Raw genomic sequence first — 24,813 nt, forward strand, 5'->3', positions numbered from 1 at the left:
GACTGACAGCTGGCCTCAAGAGCTGCTCTCTACCACACTGCTTAAACGTCAGCCCATCTCGGCTAACTTGGCAGATTTTCAATACCACCAAGATGCAACGAAAACCTCTTATGCACAACGAAAGTCAAGTGATTTTGTCATTCAATGCATTCTGACTTCCCCTTCTGAGCATTTTGTAGGCAGCTTTCAATTCAGGAAGATCAGGCCGTGTAATTAAAACCAATTGAAGGTAAATGAAATTCTGCGTAAAGATGAAACGCTCGTCGCTTGTGGTATAAAACACCCATTTATTTGATTAAGTCGAGGTTCACAGTGAAGAGACATTTGCGTGCTAGAACTGACGAAGACACAGCAAATTAGCCCTTAAAACCGCAATACATTTGAACGAACCCTAGAAGTGCCGAAAACCCGTCAGAGGGGCCATTACTGTAAAATCCAAAACAGGCTTTGAGGTCCTTCCCGGGTGCGTAATGCCAACGCCTTCGTTCGAGGCGGCAGAAAGGCGCCCAAGCCTGTGTAATTACGCACAAATCCTCTTTGACTAATGGTAATGTTCTTCCTTTAAGGATACGGGCTTTTTCGACTAAATTTGTGAAGGCGGAAGTACTGTGAAAGGCTGGACCTTCTCCTGGAGACGGGCTGTGAAAACTCGGGAGTAATTCTCTCCAAGAGCACTTTTGGGAGTAGGGCCAGCCAAGTTTTCGTGAGAAGTCTCAGGTCCTCTGAGAAGTGAACCTGAAAGTAATTCCTACAACAGAAATCTCAGATATTACGTTTCAGATCAGGTCTTAGGTCACATGTAAAGTGACACAGTCCTTAGGTTTCTTAGTGGCAGAGTTAACTGTATTCATAATAAAAGGCCTCCAGGCAGATTCATTTTCCTCATAAAACTCAAAACAGTGAACCATACTGTTTGAGCATTCCCTTGCAGGTAACTGTGTCTAGACGCGCATATTACATTAAAATATTCCATCCGTAAAACTTCAGCCGAGGTCCTTGTTTTTCAAACGTTCTAACTCACCCCATCTAATATTGAGCAGAGCCACCCTACAACTCCTAGGTCTACATATGTGTGACCATATGTCACTGGCTCCCTAATCTCTCCAGGAGCTGCTGGTGGCTCGAAGTAGCACACTGAACATCCCCCACAGGCCCCCCCACAAACACACACACCGCCCATCAGGCCATCCATGGCACTTGACCACTGTTCCTTCCGGTTAAACTTTGCACAAATTACCAAACTAGGTTGCTCCCTAGGCTAGGCTCGCTGAGCATGATCACTTCCTTCAGAAAGCCTTGCATCGTTGGGAATGCACCGTCCCTTCAAACGGCCCAGCTCTAGAGCTTTCTAGCAAGAACAAGAATAGTCCACAACCAACTTAATTTCCAGCAAGCAATAAAGACCTGGTTGTTTCCAAAAACATGATAGATTGGAAACAGCCCAGAATTAAAGTGGATGGTTTGTACTTTCCAGTGCACGCTCCATGTCACTGAAAGTAGCAACAAGTTTTCCACGAAACAATTGCATCACGTGTCCAATCCATGTGCACATCACACTACGCTTTCTACAAATGATCTTTGCAAGGGGTGGGCTTAACTCGCGTAATTTGCTGTAGTGTGATTATGCCAAAATTCCACAAGATGACCTGAGGAACATAACACAGCATTTAGTGTTATTTTCTTGTACCCTTGTGCCAAAATGGACCAGAGGATGCATTTTGTGCTAAGAAAATAGTGCTACATGCAACAGAACATGAACAGCAGCAGCCAAAAGCAGCTTGTGGCCTTGATTTGGTTATGAAGTGCTATACAAAAGCTGAAATACAAACCACAGCAACAAAGCCATCCGTGATGGCCATGCTGGTTTCCATGAGCCATCTACTGAAGCCTAGCAGAGAAATTGGATCCAACACTTGTCACAGCCCCAACCTCCTGGAGAAATTCACTCCATGCTGCATCTGTTGGTGCTGGTCACGTGTAAAAACAAGCACTCCATCACCCCCTTGAAGCTTGGACTCCACGCAGGCAGTTCTCAGTTTTGTTTTCTGGGTCCCTGCCTTTGGCGTCAGTTTTTGTTTGTGACAGGGCTGCAGCTGCAAACGAGAATGTGATCAGATGAGGTGCCACAGAGTATGGGAAGGAGCATGAATTCATGTAACCATCTGGGCTTGTTCATCCTGAACTTCCACAACATTAAGCCGAATAGCCTTTGCCCGGTGCCAGTTTGACCCTTAAAGGGGCAAATACAACCAAATGTGTCAGCACTCTATTATGTACACTGCTAAGATATCTGGCGTGTCAACAACATTTCTGTACGTACTTTCAGATATTTATAGCTAAGCGTACAAACAAGAGTTTGTTTGAAGATGGTTTGTCAAATTTGGGTTGAGTTTAAGAAGGGCTACTTTGGAAGCTATTATTTTTTTGTTCACCTGGTCTACTGAAAAGAGCACACAAAAATCGACCAGGAGAGCTTTAGATAGTTTAATACAGTACCACAGCATTATGGAAATGTCTGATGGTAAACATGATGCCAGGAATGGAGACAGCATCAGCAAGCAGACTGATAATGGTAGAACTCCGTGTGTTAATAAATTACTCCAATGAGTGAACCTAAGTTGAGAGCAGGGGAAGCCACTTGGATAACGCCAGAAATGAACTGTGAGGGCGCATTTGAGGATTGGACCACTGATCTATCTCTAGACTGCAATTCCTAAACTGGTACCTTTTGTCACAGAGAACCAAAACTATGCCTATGGTCTAATGAAGGTGGCAACTTGGCTGTCTTTGTCAGTGAGACTTGAAATAGCTTATTTTAGCGTCTGTTCCAAAGGGATACACAGCTCTTTCCATGGCAACACACCTAGACTGCGTTAGCCGCAGGTAGCAAGCGGCAAACATCTCAGACATCTTGATAAGGTGCTTCAGCCATAACTTGTGATTGTGAATTTTTTGGCCCATGTGGATCACTGGTAGCAATAGTCCTAACTGTGCTAGAGCAGACCTACTTCCAACCACTCAAAAATCACTTAGACACTATAGCTACGTGCGGACAGGACCATCCAACGCAACCACAGTCACAGAAAATAGGATACTGCAAACAGTTTTCTTGAAGACTCAGCAGAAAAGTCATTCACTGGGGAGCTGTTTAAATCGAACTGTTCACAATTGCTTAGTCCCTCTCTGAAGCAATTCTCTTCCTCCAAACCTCTTATATTTCTATTTTTGCTCAACTCAAGCCATCAAATTCTTTCACAAAGTTATCCTAGTCAAAAATATCAGCTCTTACATCCTCGCTCCAACTGAACCCTGTCATCACTTCCACTTTGGCCCTGATCACATTGGTCTCTTCACCTAAGTATGTTGGCTCCTGCTGGTATTGAAGTGGTCTCCAACTCACAAACCATTAAGCCGCATTTCTTAGCCATCCTCAGCACTTGTTTCTATGTATATGTCAAACTGACCTGTTTCTCCTCTCAGCCTCAAATTCCCAGTTTTCTGAAAAGTTTAGCAGACCCCACTTTCCAACCACAGTAGAACCTCACACCATTTTTGGACAATTTAACTAAGTTTCTTTAAAACTTTACGGAACTTATTTTTTGTTCACTGCTCTCTTGGAGCGCCAAAACATTTCCAAAGCCAATTAGCAGGTGAAGCTGTAACGGAAGACTGCAGGTGATGTGTCCCCCAAGATCATTCCATTAAGCATGAAATTGAAATATGGGCAGCGGTTGCACATACATTGAGCATCATTACAATGCAAGATTATGACTAATTTTGTTTGCCTGTGCAGTGATTCGCATGTTGGCCAAAATAAAATCAGAGCGAGATGCAGAGAAAAAGAGAAGGATCCCCTTCTCTCTGGTCGCCATTCCTCTTGTGGTCTTCAGCGAATCGATTTATTTTCTTCAAAAATCTTCTGTTTTCTCAAAAACACCTTTTGTAGCACCTGAGATGCTTCCAGGCCCAAAGGCAGAAAAAATAATCTGAAGATGGCGACTACGCACAGGAACATCTGGGGCACCATCTGACATCACACAAAGGGATGGACATACTACCAAATGGTGGCCGACGACACCCAAAGGCAAAAAAAAAAAAGAAAAGAATGGCAATTCTGGACCCAACCACTAGATGGCGGAATAATGCACAGCAGGTGAACCCAGAAAAGGATTAATGCTGCAAAACCAACATGTGCCTTCATATGACTCTAGGCACAGGGCAGAGGCCAGACTGCCCATAGCATGGTTGGGTGTGGTGGGCTGAGCTTCACCTGAGAAAGTGCGCTCATTGGCATGGAAACCTCGCTCCCGCGTGGGTTTTCCTCGCAAATATCAATACTGCGCACAAAAGGTAAATATTGCAAACTGCGGTGCTGAGCTTGGCCTCTGGTGTTTAATTCAATGCCAGCACTCTCTGGGATGGAGCTAGAGCTTCCTGGAGGACGTGCGAGGCAGACTATGCGGATGAGAGAGGAATATGGCAATTGAATTTTATCTCCATCAAGGAACATAACCTCATTTCTGCACCATTAAAGCCACTCAGTCTGTCTGTCATTAATGAGAATTACATTTTGTCTCACAATATGAGGTAAGTTTTTTTTTTGTGAGCCAGTGAAATTGAGTTAACTGATGAAAATGCAGTACAAAATGGAGTAGAGTTAAACAGCGGCCGCTGACTAGTCATTCCTTACCCGCTTACCCATATGCCACCCCATAGGCCTCTACAACTTGTCCGCTTTATATCAGTGTCTCCAACAGTGCAACTGGAAACTCAGTATGGGGCGACAGTGAGGATGCCACTGCCTTTGGACTAACAATGGAAAACTTAAGCGTCATGTATTGCGCCCACGTTTTGGTAGACAGGGAACAAGGGTGCAACAAAAAAGGTATTTGCTCAGAATCACACAGTTTGGTCAACTGGGGAAGCTGGCACCGAATTTCACGCCTTCCGGAACAAATTACTTCTCAGAGAATTTCTCTCGCCTACAAGTTGCAGGACCATCCTGACGAGTAGCCATGGGGCTCGTGTCCCACACGAAAGCAATTGTGAATTAGTTGAGTTCACCTTAGACACAGATCTGTCCTTCAAAGAACTCACCACTATGAAAAGCAAGGCAGCAGGGTACCAGCTCCCCCTCCTGAAAAACAGAAGCCCATCATACTCCTAAACGACTTCGGATAAACAAGGCAAGCCTTCGACCCCTTCCACCTGGAGAGACGTAACGCACGACTCTACGGCCTCCCCAAATCCAAGGAGGCACTCATGGAAGGCTTCCAACAGGGTACCGCTTGTCTCATCAAGGACCTGTAAAAATCCAACAGCATCACCCTCAGGTTGGCAGAACTTCACTGGCTCCCTCCTCCAGCTCTGGAGCATCTTCAGTAACAACAGTACCACGTCCAAAGCCGTGTTATGCTTAGAAGACATCTCTACACCTCAGGTCTGTCACTTGAAACTTGCCCCTGAATCTCTGCTCATCCCTGCACTCTAAAAAGGATGCCTAGGATACTGGTGGGAATAAGAGCGCTTTGTGTCCCTGTCGGGGTTATAAAGCACTATAAAGACTACAATATAATGCAAGGCCCTAGGATACAACACCCATGTGTGTCGGACCTTCTCCGGTGGGCAACGCCATAAGATCCTTGACCCAGGCTGCTGAGGTTTAGAAACCGAAACATGCCAAGTCACAGAACTCTCCCATCTCCGCTCGACTGCACCACTGTAAATATGTACCCATGGTCATGCGCAGACCGTCCTTTAGGGCGGAGGGGCCACCCCCCCCCCCACCTTTTGCCCCTCATGAAGAGTGTCTGTCAGGCTGAGCAAAGGTCAGCCTGACCCTCTTCATTTTCAGCTCAGGTAGCCAGGAGCAGACATGCACGATTTGCGCAGGCTCCTGGCTGCCTGAGCTGAACTTTGCTGGGCTGAGGAGGTCACAGCTCCTATGGGCGTGATCTCCTCGGAGCCAATGAGGGAAGGCAGCAGTCCCAACCCTCCTGGGACCTCGAGGCTGAAGGTAAGTGTGTGTGATGTTTTAAAATGAATGTTTGGTGCGTGCGTGCATGTTTGAATGTTATGAGTGTTGTTAATTGATGTGCGTGCATGTCTGTGTGAGAAAGAATGAGTGTGTGTGATGTTTTAAAATGAATGTTTGGTGTGTGCGTGCATGTTTGAATGTTATGAGTGTTGTTAATGGCTGTGCGTGCGTGTGTGAAAGAATGAGTGTGTGTGAACTTTTAAAATTAATGTTTGGTGCGTGCATGTTTGAATGTTATGAGTGTTGTTAATGGATGTGCGTGCGTGTCTGTGTGAGAAAGAATGAGTGTGTGTGTGCATCCATCCCGCCCCATCCCTCCTAAAGCTGCCGGCCGCCACTGCCCATGGTCCATGGCCCTGGCTGTTCAGCAGAAGCCTCCATCCAAGTGATCACACAACAGGGATGGGGTCCCTGCTGCAAAATGGCTCACACTTTGTTCTGCTTCTTCTCCATGTCAGGCTTTTCGAGGTGTATGAAGGAGTCACATCACAGTGGATGTATAAACCATGAACTCCAACGCTGACTGAGGGAGTCCCAGGGCACTTCTGGAGGTGGGCTTGCCCCTGTTAATGCACACTGCACTATTCAACAGGGCCGGAATACTGACACTTCCTGAAATATGAAGAAGATTTGTCAATCCCAAACTAGTCCTGGAAGGGTGGCCCCACGTGGGTTTAACAGATGGTCAATGTCCCGCTGGTTTGATGGCTCGATGGGTTATTTTATCTGCAACAGAGTGTTTTGCACAACTGTTCGTTAACATTTTAAAATGTCTGTATGGCCAATACAGACATTCATCTTTCCGAAGCTAATGAGATAACGCCATAATACCACTGAGTGGTGGGGGCGACTGTTATCAGCCCTTCTGAAACGTCAACGAGCTGGCGCTTTAAATATTTAAAAAGACTATTACTGAAATGTAGAATATCCATTTTGCTGAGACATTTTGAAAGGAGCTGGGTCGCACGCAGGCTCCTGGATGAACCGTGGAAGGGCAGCAAACGCAATACAGCATCCACGGGTCCCAAGACACGTGTGCGCCTCTCCGCGAACGGCCACATTGGGCAACTCAGTGGGCTGAAGCCCCGGTGGCGTGGAGACTCTCGCGCTGAACAGACAGGACGCATTGTGGGCCTGGTCCCTTGCAGGGCAGAGGATTTCATCACCCCCAGCTGTATGTCCAGGTTATTGTAAATAAAGGAATGGCGCAGAGCGCGACCACATGTGCGGCCGCATCTGCAATCTCCGGTTCCTTCTCTTTCCCTATTTTCTGCCTCCGGAGACCAATTTCTGGAGCTGAGAAACCTTAGAGGAGCTGTAGCGCTTTGAAAATAAACATATCTTTTCACCAAAAGTAAAGGACCTTACCTTAAAAACATATTTAAAATTAAGAGTTTCTGGGTGAGAGAAGAGGGCGAAAAAACAACGAAAAATACGAATAGGTGCGCAACAGGGCACCGCTTGGAGCCTTAAGTGCTTGGCACTCGGGACCTCAAAGTAGAATGCGTCCTCTGATTAATGCAGCCCGAGACGTCATTCTAATTAAAAATATAAACTAACGCTTTCATAATGTGAAGGCGGTAAGAAGTGGCGCTCTTTGAAGGCTCTTCAAACGCCGCAGCAAACGAGCTGTGAGTCCGGGCGCGCACCGAGGGCCCATAAAGCATCCGAGAGGAGGGGAGCCTGCGACACGAGCGGAAACTCCCCGGGAGAACTGGACACCAGGCAACGAGGCTGTCGGCACACGTACAACATACTGCTATACGTGCAGTGGCACCCAGGGCTGTCACGGCGCAAGTCTAAAATATTGTGTCACTCGGGACGTACCTAGTACTGGCGCAGCAGGTGCAGTGGCACCGAGGCGCACGGCCGTCACGGCGCAAGTCACATATGGTGGCACTCAGGGGCGTACCTAGCACTGGTGCAGCAGGTGCTGTGGCACCGAGGCCCAGGCCTGTCACGGCACAAGTCGAACATACTCTGGCACTCGGGGACGTACGTAGAATTGGTGCAGCAAGTGCAGTGGCACCGAGGCGAACGGCCGTCACGACGCAAGTCACATATGGTGGCACTCAGGGGCGTACCTAGCACTGGTGCAGCAGGTGCTGTGGCACCGATGTCTAGAGCTGTCAAGGCACAAGTCTGACATATTGTGGCATGTGGGGGGGTAACTAGCACTGGTGCAGCAGGTATAGTAGCACCGAGGCCCATGACCGGCCCAGCACAAGTCTAACATACTGTGGCACTCGGGGGCGTACCTAGCACCGGTATATCAGGTGCAGTGGCATCGAGGCCCAGGGCTGTTACCGCGCATGTCTAACATGCTGTGGCACTCAGGGGTGTACCTAGCACTGGTGCAGCAGGTGCAGTAGCACCGAGGCCCAGGACCGGACCGGCACAAATGTAACATACTGTGGCACTCAGGGGCGTACCCAACACTGGTGCAGCAGGTGCAGTAGCACCGAGGCCCAGGACCGGACCAGCACAAGTCTAACATACTGTGGCACTCAGGGACGTACCCATCACTGGTGCAGCAGGTGCAGTGGCGCTGAGGCCCAGGGCTGTCAGAGCGGATGTCTACCACGCTGTTGCACTCTCGGCGTACCTAGCACTGGTACATCGGGTGCAGTGGCACCGAGGCCCACGGCTGTCACGGCGCAAGTTTAACATATTGTGGCACTCGGCATACCTAGCAGGGGTGCAGTAGGCGCAGTGGCACCGAGGCCCAGGGCTGTCACCGCGCAAGTCTAACATATTGCGTCACTGGGGGGGCGGCTAGAACTGGTGCAGCAGGCGCAGTGGCACCGAGGCCTAAGGCTGTCACGGCACATGTTTAGCATACTGTGGCACTCAGAGGCGTACCTAGCACTGGCGAAATACATCAGTAACACGATAAATCTACATTACTCGTGATCCGACGTTGAGAGCAAATTCATGTTGCAACCCGAACCGAGTTAAGCAGAGCCTTCGTCGTGAGGCCACAGGCCGAGACTTTAGGTCAGACCACATGATGCCCCTGCTTGCCATTTGCCCGTCACACACCCCCTTCTAGCCAATAATCGCCACTTGTCTCCGATTCTTGTTTACAAACTGAAGGCGGACATGACACTAGGCGCCTGCCCGGGGTGCTCTCCGCGAGAGGCGTCTTCCCAGGGAAGGGGCGCGCGGCTCAGCTCCAGGCGGGCCGCGTCCTGTAGGACTTGGACGGCTCCAGAAGAAACACACCTGGGACCGGCACCGGGCCTCACCTCCAATACAGAAGTGTCGTAAGGGTCCTTGAATTTTAATGAGGAATTTCACCGGCAAAGAGGAAGTATATGGGGGACAGCGCAACATTAAAAACAATTTGAAGCTCTGCAATTAGAACACATGAATTACAAGCTAGAAGGTGCGGACAAATGGATTTGTGGACATTCGTTTTTTTGGCATAGGTCATCCCAGTTACTGCCTGGTAAATACAGACGCACTTTCCATTTTGGCCCTGGTACGCTCTCTCCCACCACTTTTATTTGAAGTCCCTTGCTGTCCAAATCTCTTCCAAGCCATCTTCAAAAATCATCTGACATCTTCAAAGAAGGTAATTAAAAAACCTGGATGGAAGCCACGCTGGTGGGGGAAGGCTGGTCTGGCGACAGGACCATTGATGGCAGCGGACTCGATACAAGCCTTCACAACACCTTATTTCCATTCCCAGCGTGGTCTCCAGGTTCTGCCTCCCTCTGTTCCTCCGGCTTCCAGAACAAAGCAATGGTAAAAAGAAAAGATGGAGGACAGAGGCAGCCATGTGATTGGAGGAGGTTATGAGCAGTGGCACGAGAGTGGGAAGGAGATGCTTATGGAAGACGTGAGTTGCAGGGAACGGAGCAGGGATGATAGCGAGTGGGGAAGGTCAAGGAACACAAAAGGAGACCAGGCATGGATGGAGCAGGACACAGGGGTGCGGATCTGATCCCAGAGGCATCAGTGGCTGGGATTTAGAGGATGGTAAGGTACCACCAGGAAGTAGGGAGCGTGGGCGTCTTCTGTGTCTCCATTCAAGCAGGCTTCGATGCAGCAGAATTGCCACAAGACCAGAGAACGTTGTTGACAAGACTCTAAACAGGCTGTCTAGAGCATCTTCGACTTTGTGATATGTTTAAGATGATGGTCCACTGGTACCACTGCCTGTGTGGCGTCGGTGTCCACAGAAAGCCCACAAACAAGAAACCCAGGCACCCTCCTCGAGCACCACAGCAAAAATCTAGAAAGCCATTCCAGTACATCTCAGGACAAACCCCTCAATCCTGAGTTTCAAGAACCAGCTAAAGGATTTCCTCCTCATCCAACATCTCAACTAGCAGGACATCACTCACCCATCAAGACATGACCTCTACCCATAGTTCTCCTTGTTTCCCTTCCATTATTTGACCTTCACGTGCTCAGCCTTTGACTTGTTTTGATGTGATTTGGCTGTTCCGATTCTATGTGTTATTTGTTGAACATGTACTGATGTAAAGCGCCCTGATACCCTTGGGTTTTGCCAGCGCTATATAAAACTCTTAAAATGAAATAAACTAAATCCTATGCAAGAGTAAGAGGGGACCTTATATGTGGCCACACACACCACTGTTAGCGCTGTAGACAGTGAAAATCCCTATCCATGCGCTGGCCACATCTATCACTAATGCAAGAGACACATTTATCACTCACTTGTGCATAACACTTAGAAATGAGGCTACAACCCTGGGCACAGCTACAGCATTTTCAGAGACTGTTAAAAAGCAGCAACTGGAGTACTAATAAATGATACTCACTGCATTACAACCGAAGTGAAAGACAGGCGGAGTTAATAGTACATTGACTTAACCACTCAAAGACAACAGTATCAAGGCCAGTATTAATGCGCTCCAACTGTGGTACAGTGGATTGTTGGGGACGAGAGGGCTGCAGTGTGGTTCTACCTGTGACCAACTAAGACAGTGGTCTCCAAACCTTTTATTGCTGCGCCCCCCCAGCTGAAAAATCAAAATCATTGCCCTCCCCTTGAGAATTTTTCACAATTATTTTATAAAGATGGCCATGTTGAAATATGTCTAGGCCTATTTAAACATTGCAGTTAAGTACTATTACCTTTAAAAATGCAATAACATGCTTCTGCTTCAAACAAAACCCTGTTATCTGTAAATGTTTCTTTTGGCCAAAGCCTGGTGCCCTCCCCCCCCCATCACTTGAGGTCCTCCTAGGTGGGGGGGCGCCCCCCAGTTTGAAGACCTCTGAACTAAAGAAATCAGACTTACTGCACTAGCATGGTGCCCTGCTCCGTCCTTGTTAATTTACCACGTTATCCATCACACGTTACCGTCTCAGACTAAGGGGCATATGTACGAACACTTTTTCCCATAGACACAGAATGGGTAAAAACCTTTGCTACATCTGGCCCTTAGACACAATTCAAGGCATTAACATATACATGTGCAAAAATAAAATATGGCATATAGGTATATTTACCAACTGAGCAGTCGTGTCCGGTCCAGCTCGGGTCGCAGCTGCAGAGGCCAGTCTCGGGCGAGAAGGTGCCATGCCCAGAGCACTGGTCCAAGCAGGTGGCTCTTGGGGTCTCGCAGCTGGTCCCGCCCCAGCCCACGGCGCAGTGGCACTCTCCTCGGACGCACACTCCGCGCCCCGAACAGGTGGGGTCCATGCAATCCACTGCAGCCAGGATAGAAGACAAGGGGTGTCTGGCATTAGAATTGAACCTCTGAACTCCACGCAGGGGGGCTTCGCATCGCAACAGCTTAACCTTGGTCTAGCGACCATCTTGCAGTGGTGTTCACGAAATGCGCTTCGACCCATCGTGAGGGATAGTAAGCGCTACAAATGCAATTACAATAACACGTGTTTAAATACAATGTGCAAATAAACTAGAGTGCATTAGTGTCGCAGGGAAAGCTGAATTTAAATATCAGTGGTTTGAAAGAGTTCGCAGCAGGGAATATAGGGAAATCAGCGTCATTTAAATTTTATAGAGCAGCTCGGTGTCCTTGTGGTGCAGATTTGCAGGGCATTTTCTTGGGGAATCATTCGTGTGAATGCACTGAACACAAAAGTATTCTTATTTAAAAATTTATCTAAGATGTAACCCTTTATCTTCGACTTTAGTTCTCGATAAAACATTACTTTATTTTTAAAATTCAAATTAATCCAGACTATAAATATATCGCTTTATCTCAGTAAGACGGGCTTAACGTGGGGCCCAGGGATGTAAGTTTTATGTTCACAAATTTCCCAAAAATATCATACCACGGCAAAAATATAATTTTTTTCATGTGCTTTTTGAACAAAAGGTTTACATCTTTTAAACCTATTCCCAGACCTTTGCAAAGATGTACATACTAAAATAAAAATGTCATTTTTTAAAGCATAATTTGCGATCCTTGTAACAAGTGGACACATTATTATATAGGCGGGTGCACCTCGCTACTGAAAAGTGTAAATGGTAAAGAATTAATATGAGAAAACAGAAAGTAAAGGTGGTGGCGGAAGGCAGAAGTGCCTGTACGAAGGCCTCCCAAGCTCTGGGCTTTGGTGAACAAGACGCAAGCAGCAGCTCGGCACTTGTGCACTTGTCACAAGCCCTGGACAGGTAACTCTGTGGAGCTCACAGGCGGGTACAGAACTTTTTAGGCGGGCTTAAGTGGAAAACTATTCATTTAAAAATTCATAACCAGTGGAGATCTTTCACAGTAAAGACCGGGTCTGCACCTGAATCTATAGTTACATACAATCATGGTGAGTCATTGAGGTCTACTGACAATCCCCCCCCATGAGCCACTTTAAATCAGTGTGTCTGTGGGTGAAGCCTGAACGCAGGGCAACCACGAAGAACCCCAAAGCGGGGCGCAGCACACCTCCAACAAGATGGCAACCTCAAGGATAAAACAGTTTTAAAGGCTTGTTGACTAAGAACGAGAAACAATGGGGGACAGTAGTGGTCCCCCAAGCTTCTGCTAACGGTATAGCCTTCACAATCCTAATATTCAGTCCTTGAAAGTGGATTCCCAGGCGCGATATGGTATTTTTAGTGTTCTTGATCTCACTGCAGCAAAAGCTGCCTGAAGAAACCCAAGATGGTGCAAAAAGGCGAGCTGGACCCTTGGTGAGCGATGTGGAGGGGCCCCACTGACACCGTGGGACCAGACAGACCGGCCGGGACCTTCCTCAGAGCTAATAGGTACAAAGAGGATGGGGCAACCTGTCGCCCTTGCAGCAGATGGCCTAGCACGGTGCGCGGGGATCACAGGCCCTCCGTCGACAGGGTACCACTGGTCCATTAATCATCCCCATGGAGGTCACCAGGAAATAAAGGTAGGCTATGGAGGCGGCGTGACACTGGCGCCCCGTCCTCCGCCACCTCAGCTCCAACACAGAGGGCTGAGCCGGGGAGCCGGCCTGTCACCTGTCCCCATTCATCATAATCCGGAGGCCATTTTTCATGTTCGCACGAGTCCTTTCAAAAGATGTCACCAACAATGGCCGCCTTAATCCCGCCCTCTCTGGCCTCGACGTTCTCTTCCTTGGGGCGCTCTTGTGTGGTGACGGGTGACAAACCTGGGACAGGATTAAAAGTCTCACTTTCTTCCCCCTAGATCCTTCTGTGGCTCAGCACAATGGTCACAGACGGGGCCTCTACGAGGCGACCAAGCTATTCGGATGCAGCCGGCTGGGAGGGACCAGGGGGACTTTACATTTCAAATCGGGCTATTAAGCTTTTTTTTTTTTTAATCCGTACTCTTCTACTGAGTCAAAAGTTTCACACTGTCCAGCTCTTTGTATTCCTATTTAAAACGAGTCCATTCACAGATCAGACCGCTTGCCTGTTGCAATAGCTAAGAAGTATATCTTCTGATTAGCCTCTATGCTTCACTTGCTATCAGAGTTACAGGCTGGCACGCAATTCCCCAAGAAGGCCCCCATTTTTCATGCCGGGAAACCCAAATTTGACCTTCAAAGTCCACGGTAAAAACTTTTGTGCCTGTAAGTTTCGGCAAGGATTTGAGTGTTTTGGTGCAAAACATGATCAGGCAGTCGGACTGCACCAGGGGACTCCTTGGCAAGAGTAGGGTGGCACAACATTTACAAACGCAGACAGCCAACTGGCATAGCTCAGAGCTCTTCCGGCTCGGCCCTGTCTTGGCACTATGTGTTCGGGATCAAGGGATGTTTTCTCAGTGCTGACCACAAGAACTCGCATCACACCTGGCAGGATTACTTTTCTGCTTTTATATTTATTTGCCCAAGGGCTGCTTTCTGGTCCTAGCTGACAAAGACATGTTTGAAACCCATATATTTTGCCAGACTTGTTTTTTTATGATATAAATTAACATTATTCGAATGATGAAATAACTCCCCTCTAAGGATAACAGGTTCCGGCCGTAAGGTGCCGTCACAGCAAGCCCACTCCCGCAGATGCCAGGGCGTTCACTTCTCCAGGATGAAAGATGCGAGCTTGTTCTCAGCCACTCAAGTTCACCATGGACCTTGGTGACCAGGCGAACTGGGCAGTGTGGACTATCTCACCAGGCAAACTGGGCAGTATGGGCTGTCACCAGGCGAACTGGGCAGTATGGACTGTGTCACCAGGCGAACTGGGCAGTATGGACTGTGTCACCAGGCGAACTGGGCAGTATGAGCTCTGTCACCAGGCGAACTGGGCAGTATGAGCTCTGTCACTAGGCGAACTGGGCAGTATGGAACGTGTCACCAGGCGAACTGGGCAGTATGGGCTGTGTCACCAGGCGAACTGGGCAGTATAGACTGTGTCACCAAACAAACTGGGCAGTATGGACTGTGTTACCAGACAAACTGGGCAGTATGGACTGTGTTACCAGACAAACTGGACTGTGTCACCAGGCAAATTGGGCAGTATGGGTTGTGTCAGCAGGCAAACTGGGCAGTATGGGCTGTGTCACCAGGCGAACTAGGCAGTATGGACTGTGTCACCAGGCGAACTGGGCAGTATGAGCTCTGTCACCAGGCGAACTGGGCAGTATGGAACGTGTCACCAGGCGAACTGGGCAGTATGGGCTGTGTCACCAGGCGAACTGGTCAGTATGCACTGTGTCACTAGGCGAACTGGGCAGTATGAGCTCTGTCACCAGGCGAACTGGGCAGTATGGGCTCTGTCACCAGGCGAACTGGGCAGTATGGAACGTGTCACCAGGCAAACTGGACTGTGTCACCCGGCAAACTGGGCAGTATAGACTGTGTCACCAGACAAACTGGGCAGTATGGACTGTGTTACCAGACAAATTGGACTGGGTCACCAGGCGAACTGGGCAGTATGGGCTGTGTCACCAGACAAACTGGACAGTGTCACCCGGCGAACTGGGCAGTATAGACTGTGTCACCAGACAAACTGGACGGTGTCACCCGGCGAACTGCGCAGTAGAGACTGTGTCACCTGACAAACTGGGCAGTATGGACTGTGTTACCAGACAAACTGGACTGTGTCACCAGGCGAACTGGGCAGTATGGGTTGTGTCACCAGGCAAACTGGACTGTGTTACCCGGCGAACTGGACAGTGTGGGCTGCGTCACCAGGCGGACTGGACAGTGTGGAGTGTGTCACCAGGCGGACTGGACAGTGTGGAGTGTGTCACCAGGCGGACTGGACAGTGTGGAGTGTGTCACCAGGCGGACTGGACAGTGTGGGCTGCGTCACCAGGCGGACTGGACAGTGTGGAGTGTGTCACCAGACACTACACCATGGACGGTGCCGCCGCACAAGCTGGGTTAGCATAAGGTGAACATCACTCAACCCCTTTCTGGGGCTGCGGTCCTGCAGGAGGTCTCTGGACGCTGCACCCCTGCCCAGCAGCCGTGAAGAATGGATGTGCTGCTCTTTGCTTTCCACATAAGGCCCGGGGGAGCCCCAATAATTGAGTGAGATGTTCAGGGAGTTGCAAATGGCTAACTGGACATGGAGTTCTGCGCCAATGATCCAGGCAGTGAACCTTTAATCTTCTCACACACGTCCAACACTGGACCAAGAGGGCCAGATTGAAGGATAACATATTGAGATACATATAGGAATACTTTTATACTTGGGGGTTATTCTTAAAATCTGACATGGACCTGGAGTGCCTGCACCTATAAGAGGCATCCAATGCATACATCATCCCAAGAGGGTCCACTCTGAAGGTACCAGATGCCTTTGTGGATTAGTGGGCTAGTGGAAAGAAACTGTTGGCGAGAGTCTAATGTAAACATCACCATCGGTCCTCACAATGGTATAAAGATGGCACTTTTTTACATAGGAGTCACTCCCAGGTTCGTGCCACAAGAAGACATATTTATACGCTCCATTCTAATGCCCAACCAGCCGAATTCTTCTCATTAGTTTAATGAGCATCCTATCAAGAATGTGTCCTGGTCCCTCCACATTGCAGGCTTCACAGTATGTGCACCATCCCTTGTTGTGTCTGCCATGTACCTCCTATCAAAACAAGCACTGGTAAATCCAACAGGGCTGGGTTTAATGTGCTAACGCAAAGAGTGTTTGCACTTTAGAACGATAATCCCAGGAAGCAACCAGCAGGATCAGACAGAGAGAGCCATAGTTGTAAAATAGCCCTTCATACACCCAAACAGCCAATCACATTAGGTGAGGGATTAATACTCCAACAGACTGAACCAAGACATGATCGACAAAGAGGTTGGTGCAAGAAAACCATTGGTCATAGAGCTCACTACATGTATATTGCTAGCGATAAGTCTGTTTGACAACTACTCTGTCAATACCCAGACTTAAAAAAACACTGTTTTAAGCATCACAAATTAACCCACCCAAGTGCTTCACTTGAAAAAATAAGTAATTGTGCAGGACCCAAGGAACTTGCAAGTCCCACTGCTCCCGGAAGAGCTGCAATAAGCCAGTAACAAAGGCTTGTGCAAGCACTGCTATTTGTATTTTTAGAGCATATTGCATTGCTAAACTGATGTCCTCTTCTGAAAATAGGCACACAGCACCACCTTGTGGTGGATTGTTAGAAAAAAGTGCTGGTAGAGAGCACCGGCACAAATTAAGCACTGTCCCACCTTCCCTAATGTATACCCTCCAACTATGTACACTAGTAATAAGTAGAAGATATACAGGTAAGAAGTGCATTGGTAAAGGGGAGCTAAAAGCACAGACAATAGTCATTGCTGAGCAAAGATGAGGTGCTTTTTGTATTTTATTCACAAGTCTAAATAAAAACTGTACCTTCCCCCCTTTAACTCCAGAGGAAGTTTCTATTCTTTTAACACTGCTGGTGGAAAGGTACTGTCACCCCTGCAGTTGAAGGTTCATGACCTTCACAATGGGGAGTGACTATGTTGTACCTTCCTGGGAAAAGCATGAAGAAGCTCCTAATGCTACCCCTTTCTGGCACCTGCACAACTTAAGCACTATGTCCTTAGAGGAAGAACAAAGGGATCTGTCACCTTCTGGCTGCATCATCATGTCATCCAGAGGGATGGACAAGATTACACATGTAACAATAGTTTGAGGTCTGGGGCAATTTTAGATTTACTTGTTGTAAATTGTTTTCACAAGAATAATTCTGATAAGAAAAGCAATTTGTTATTATAAATATATTTTTTTGTCAGCCGTCATGGCAGCGGTATGAAGCTAGTACTAGTGATGAGCAAAGGGACGTAGCCCGAACAGTGGCATCTCCGTTTTTATTTTTTAAGTAGAAAGTACACCATAGGGTTAAATGTCAGCTGCAAGGGGCCATTCAGGACTCAGGGGTCTGCCTCTGGTTGGCAGCTTTTCATGGTGAAGTGCCCTGGTCTGGTCAGCAGCCAACCTAAGTTCTCTTGTTTGTGTCTCACCCAGAGTCGGTCTGGCCTATAGGGCAATCAGGCAGTGCCCGATGGGCTGGGTTGACAACTCAGTGTGTAGGCAATTTTTTAAAGATGTTTTTAGGTCTGTTTTATGGTATGCTCAGTGCTTAAATTGAGCTGGTGGTTGCTGGTGGGGGTGCCAGCACTTATTTAAGGGGACCAGCATTTTCCACTTTCGATATTTCCTGAGAGAAAAAGAGGGAAAGCAAACAAATCAGAAAGACAGAGGAAGGGAACGACGAAATAAATCACAAAGGGAGAAAGCAGGAATCTGCATGACTTAGGTAAAGGGGCAAGGAGAGGCTGGAAGTGAATTAAAGAGGCCTCTGGTGGATTTGAGCATGCCAGCCTTGGCATTAGGTACGCCGATGTTGGATTCCACTGGTAGCAGGAATCTGAGCAGAGCTCCAAGCACTGGCACACTCACTTTTGCAAATTAAGCACTGGGTATGCTGGGTCAATTTTTATTACTTATTTCCTTGATATTAAAACAAACATTGTCTGCCGCAAGCATAAATTCATGCAAAGCACTGATATTGTCTCTTGAGTTCACAACTGACCCATTTTGCAAACATGGATTTTTTTTTTCTTTTTTAGCTTTCTAATTCACTAATGGGGCCACCTTTATCTTCGGGCCTGGGCTTATTTTCTGTATCAGTCTGACCTTGGCCCCACCTGCTCAATGAAGCTAAGTTTAGCTTGTCTGGCCCCCCCTCCCACCCTCACTGCTGCCCAGCCTGTCCACACCGTGATGTCTGCGGTCACTCTCCCGGACTCCTGCAGTGATCAAGAGAGGGTGCAGCCTTCATTGCACTATTTCTCCAGGATTTCCTGACGAGGGATTACTGGAGAAAGAAATGCTTGTGGGAAGATAAAACTGGAAAGTTTACAAATAAAAGAAGATATACAGGCCCAGAGCTGACAGTGCTTTAAATGCTCAGGCACTCTCCGGTACGGAGTGCCTGCACTTCTTTCATTTGAAAGGGAGAGTACCAGCTCTTCCTGGCGCTGCTGCGATACATTTAATGGGAGAAAACTGGCACATCTAAGGAGAAAACAGGTACTCTACAAAGTGAGTACCTGCACTTCTACCGATTAATTTAAAGCACTGAGGGCTAACACAAAAATAATAATAGGTGCCTAGAAGTCAAAGAAACACAATATTGCTACAGCTTCACAAATAAGCTACGATTCCCACTGTCCCCATCTGGTAAAATCAGAATATCGGCACACTGGTGTACACAAAAAGGGACACACACAGCGCTTGATACACTCCTAAATAAATACATAAATAGGCGAAAACTGCAAATTAATAATGGAAATGCTCCACAAGGATGTTATGGACATGTAATGTTTGATACCAAACAGTGGTGTGAATAGTCGCGGCTTGGACTTAACAGGCGGGGCAGGGCGATGCGGCACGCGCGGGGAGAGATACTTCATTAAAACATAATAATAATTGTTTTAAAACATTTACATCCGCTCCTGCACCGCTCCTCTGCCTCCTCCCGTCTCGCTGCAGGCAGGCACAGGCTCCCAGCCTGCGGCCAATCCTGACGCTGCCTAAAGCAGCATCAGGATTGGCTGGGAGCGCCTAGCCAGGGCGCTCCCACGCAGACTGGGAGCCTGCGCAGGCTCTCTCCAACCCATCAGCCATGTTGATGGGCTGGAGAGAGCCCTGTGCGCTCTGTGAGGGAGTGCTGTGCACTCCCCCTCAGTGCAGGTCACCCTCAGGGCCCCACCCCCTTTTCCCAAAACACGATCATAAACTATGTTTATGATCGTGTTTTGGGAAAAGGTTTGCAGCTGCCACTGCTGGCAGGTTAGGGGGGGAGTGAGGGCAACACTCCTCCACCCCTATGGAGGAGCCGCCCCTGGGTGTGAAGAGGGCACGCCTTTCTGTCTGTTAATAACAGCAGCCAAAGGGCAGAGTGAAAGAGCTGTGGTGGAACGCAGCGCACGCGCCCCTGGACATGCCCAGCCGCAACGTAAGAGCAGGCGCGTACCTTCTTCGCAGCTCTCCCCCTTGTAGCCCGGGTTACAGATGCACGTGCCCATGATGCAGGTTCCGTGATTGCTGCACGACACATCGATGCACTGGTTGGTCGGCACGTCGCACTCCGCCCCTTTCCAGCCACTGTGACACAGGCATCGGCCCCTGGTGTACTGTCCATTCCCGCTGCACAGCACTGGACAGGAGGCTTCAAGGAACAAGATCAAAAATCAGCAAGGAAACACTGCCATTCATTCATTTATTCATTTACACTGTACACAGGCAAAGAGATGCTAGCTTCAAGAGGCCTTTAATTCTTACCCATTTCCCCATTTATTAAAAAAATATATATTTAGGGACTACAAACATAATAGAAGCCATCGTGCAAAGTAACAACTGCTTCCAACATACAGAGCAATTTGGGCATTAGTGGACATTTTGAGGAATCTTGCCAAAGAGTTCACTTAGAGCAGTGATACTCAAAGTACGGCCCGGGGGCAGCATGTGGCCCTTTTGACCTTTACATGCGGCCCCCAGGGCAGCAGTAGCACTAGGCTGCTGTTTACTGGATTTAACAGGGGACACTTTATTTAAACATTATAGAAGATAAGTAATGGAAGTAAGGAATTTGTCTTGCACCGCTTTAACTGCAGGAACACTTTCATTCTTTAAGAAATCTTGCAGCAAATGTCTATAACTATGTGTTCTTAAAAATTCAAAAAGTGTATTTCATTTACACACAGAACCATTTAATCTAACAGTGCATAGAGAAGTATTTTTTTTAAAACGAAGGTTTCAAACATAAATTCAGAAACTTTCATTCTTCCCCCACCCCCAACATTCATTCTTACCCCCACCTTCATAACAATGCCAGTAGTGAACTAAGAGGCAAGTCAATTGATATCTGCACTCTTTGATTGACCTGATTTGCTATTATACATGAACAACTTTATAGCTCATTAAATCTAACACAGGAGAATGGTTTGCACAGCGCACAATCCAAACTCATGCATTGTGAGGTCCTCCTACATACAATAATGAAGAAAAAGAAGGGAACGTGAAGTAAAACAATTGCCTAGGATCACACAGTTTGGTAAAGTGGGGAAGCTGGGATTAATGCCAGGTTTTCTGGTTTCACATTGTGTGATTCAGCCCTAGATCCATATGCTTTGCTGCCCCCTATCGCCACCATAACGCCACAAACCCTCCCCAACCAGAGCCCCATCCTCCCTTTGACCGGCATGCTGCTGGCATCAATGCGGCCCTTGGTCGCACCACAGACCAAACTTTGTGGCCCCTGGGAAAATGTTTGCGAGTACCCATGACTTAGAGTAAATCTGCAGACCTCTCAGCGGCAATGCCGGGGCGCCTATAGTGCCATAGGCCTACTCGGTGGATTGGGGTTTGACCTAATGAACTAAAGCTGGGGGTGTCCAATATGGTCCAGGAAGGCCCCATCACCAAAGGTTTTCAGGAAGGCCACTGGAAAGGAAAATGGGTCCCATTTTGATTCTTTGCATGGAAATCCACCTTATGTGGATATTCTGAAAATATGGTGTGGGTCTGGCCCTCCTGGACCTAAGGTGTGGATCCTCTTCTGTTTAGAGGTGTGGTCGATCCCTGCATTACCCAATGAATGTAATTCATGCTATATGTGCACACAATCCAAGAACAAGACATCTTCTCTAGCGCCACAAGCTCTGTGCCCCTCTCCCGTGTACCTGGCTCCGAATTTCCCAAAACGTGTTTAGGGTGGAAAGGCCACAGTGGAAAAAACGTAAACACCGGCCAAGAAGAAGTCATTATCAGCCCTGACTAGCCAGAAAGGATGATGCACAGTAGAACGCGACCGGTTTCCTACCAAGGGCCAACATTATAATTCTAAATTCATTCCCTGAAGCTCTTCATATCACACCTGCCGTTCCTAAGCACTGTAAATAACAGATGTTACTCCTCCCCAGCGTAATAAGACCTCGGAAAGGATGAAAGACTGAGTAGACCCTGCTGAAATTGAAACACTTGATCCTCAGATCACCAGATGTCAGCAGCGAGTGTTCAACTGACTGAGATACCCCGCCAGCACTATGTGGCAAAAAGATGCTCTGGGGGTGATAAGATGGAAAACTGGCACAAAACATGGCAATGCTGAGCAGACTCAGGAGCGCATAAAAATGCTGAGGCCTTTGCCCAGATCCCTCCTGCCACCGGCTCAGTTATTCTGGGAATAAAGGGCAGACCCTTGCTCGCCCGTGGCCCGCGCATTTTATCTCCCCTGAAAAAGCTCGGCATTTGAATGCACGCCGGGCTTAAATCAGACGTCTGAAAGGGCCTTTCAGATCCGCTGGCTTCAGGCCAGGTAGTTTGGAGCCGACTTTATTTAACTAGATGACTCCGCAGAAAGGGGTCTCACCGCGGGACAATGGGGAGGTCGCGCAATCTGAATTTCCAACCACTTGTGTGGGCAGCCTGCGCCGGGAGGCGAGATAAGCAGAGAGAGGAGAGGCGGTGATGAGCTAGAGGCGAGAGGTGACCGCCCACCTGCCCACTCTCTCACTGTTACAAACTGTGCCCGGTGAATGTCCTGGCTGTGAAGGGCAGAAGTGAGCTAAAAGCCACACGAGGCGTGATGCCCACCGAGGCGCGGCACGGAAATCACTGGACTGTGCTTTACAAGAAGAAGTGAGAGAATTAAACCTTAAGTAAGGGCAGCATTTCAAGGAACTTACATGTGGTACAACAAGGAAAAAGCAGAAACTCACATAAAATACTACCGTTAAAGTGAAGTTATGGTTAGGTTTGGTTATAAGACCTTATCGTATGTTTACAAAAAATGCTGACACGTAAAAAAAATGCAGTTGACATCCAAACAAAACCTAAAAGCCACTCGAACATGCCAGTTATGGTTAGCTCACACCAAGCGTGCAAACCATAACTTGCGCAGCAGATGCAGAGATTATGACCTCACAATAGTCATGCCAATAAGTAACTTGAAAGGAGCAAGTCATTCATTATATAACAACAGAAACCTAGGCATCACCCCCCCCCCCCCCAATCTCCTGTCGAAGAGTGCCCATCCCTGAAGCATCAATCCCTGAAGTGTCAATGAATAGTATTTCTGTTTTTTTGTGGTGCTTTGGGTTTTTGCCTTTTTAAGTTTATTTCACACTTCTGTAATTTCTAAAAGTGTAAATAGCTACTAACCATTTTAACTCTGCCCAATTTACCAACCTCAGAAGAATGAAACCCTGAGCTGGCCTTGCTAAGACTTATGATCCTCCATAGTAAGACGGATGCATTTTACTCCCTTAGCCATCATCCGGACACTTTTGAAGGTACTTCTAAACTGGCTATTAAGGTACTAAGAAAGTTACCAAGACTGATTACACCAGGTGGCTTGCCATGGCAACGGGTGTGCACTAGGGTTACTGAGAATCCGAAAAAAAAGCTGGTGGCCATTTAGTGGCCGGTTTGTAAGGGGCAGAGACTTAGGGCCAGAGGCATTGCACAGTAATAAAGGGACATCTCAACAGTCATTTTAACATTAATCACCGTGTCCTAGGGGAGTCTTATCAATGTACATTGCATTACAAAAAACATTAAATAGTTACGTTTAAGGATCCCGCAACATTGTCCTCCCACTCGTCTCCTCTAGGGGATTCAGAGAGGGCCCCAATCTGCTGGAGACAAGAAATCCAAACCCTAGCAGAGTGGCAAACTGTACCTGAGTGTACCTAAGGCTTTGAGTAATAGACCTGTTCACCTCTTGTCTGCTGAGAGCCACATACTAGGATACAACCTTAAAGGGGCCATCTTGTGACTTACGTCACAACATTCCCCAAGACTCTGCTACCATCATCAAACAAGCATTGAGAATTCCTCTAGTCTGATGCAGGACTAGATGACACTTTTTAGGTCCTGTGTAAGGCAGAGCATGTGCTACCTGTCTTGAGACATGGTGTTATCTTACAGTGGGCTTTAAGCCCGCCCATTGATTACCACTGGTTGGCTTCATTGTCACTCATTTGCTTGCTTCTTAGCCTTCAGCTTCCGTAGGCTTCCCGTCCTCTTTCCTGTGTCTGTCCTTCCCCTGGAGCATGGACACATTGCTTGTGTCCTTCCACGGCTCATTTTTCAGGCGCTACTATTTTTTTTTTTGTTTAAGCACTCAACAAGAGTCCGTGTGTTTTCCAAGCAGCCTCCCTCAATGCACTTCTCCCCCTTAGTTTTCCTCTTTTTCGCTCCCCCTCAGTTGCTGTTCTTGGTTCCTCCCTCCCAGCCTTCCTTTGCCGTCATTGCTTCTCCGTCATACCCTTGTCCGTTTGTTCCTATAGTCTGGCCACCCACCCACCGTTGTACATTTGCCTCCCACCTGCTCCACCCACCATTTGTTGTCTTGGTTTGCACACTGTCTCCCTCCCCCTCTTCCCAGAAACCCTCCCGCCCACCCTTCGTTGCACATGTGGTGCGTCAGTGCAGCCTGCCTACTCTCTGTTGTCAGTTTGCTGCTCTAGTCCTCACGCCTGCCCTCCATTGTCAGCTTGCTGCCCCATCTCCTCTCGCCCACCCCCCATTGTCCGTTTGCCTCCCCGGCCCGTCCTGCCCACTCTCTGTTGTGCGCAAGCTTCTTCATTGGGTCTTGCATATTCTCGCCCCCACCCAGGTCCTTCTCTCGCACCCTCATTCCCTCCGTGTTGCCTCATCCCCAGCCCACTCCCCACAGTGTGTTTTTTATGATTACAAAAAAAGTGCATTAAAGCTGGCCACGTCATTGCACTTAAAAAAAATAGTTTTAGCCATACTGCCCCGGCAGCTGCTGTGCTGTACAACATGGCTAAGAATCCTTGCCAAAGCCAATAGCTCTCATATGCAAGACCTACTGACTTTGCCAATGCTTGTTAAATCAGATGCAGAGTAA

General features: G+C 48.0%; 1 protein-coding gene across 4 annotated transcripts in view; it reads right to left on the reverse strand.

Moving 5' to 3' along the window:
- The window catches only part of TENM4 (teneurin transmembrane protein 4), a 1,476,030-nt gene that overhangs the window by 155,080 nt on the left and 1,296,137 nt on the right, over positions 1 to 24,813 (reverse strand). For all 4 annotated transcript variants that reach the window (XM_069203936.1, XM_069203935.1, XM_069203934.1 and 1 more), the window contains 2 exons: positions 19,912 to 20,106; positions 11,525 to 11,725 (listed from right to left, as the gene is read on the reverse strand). In XM_069203936.1, the coding sequence (XP_069060037.1) occupies positions 11,525 to 11,725; positions 19,912 to 20,106 (396 nt within the window). The remainder of the gene's footprint in view (positions 1 to 11,524; positions 11,726 to 19,911; positions 20,107 to 24,813) is intronic.

Source organism: Pleurodeles waltl, chromosome 8 (genome assembly GCF_031143425.1).
Source record: "Pleurodeles waltl isolate 20211129_DDA chromosome 8, aPleWal1.hap1.20221129, whole genome shotgun sequence".
In the NCBI taxonomy this organism is placed as follows: Eukaryota; Metazoa; Chordata; class Amphibia; order Caudata; family Salamandridae; genus Pleurodeles; species Pleurodeles waltl.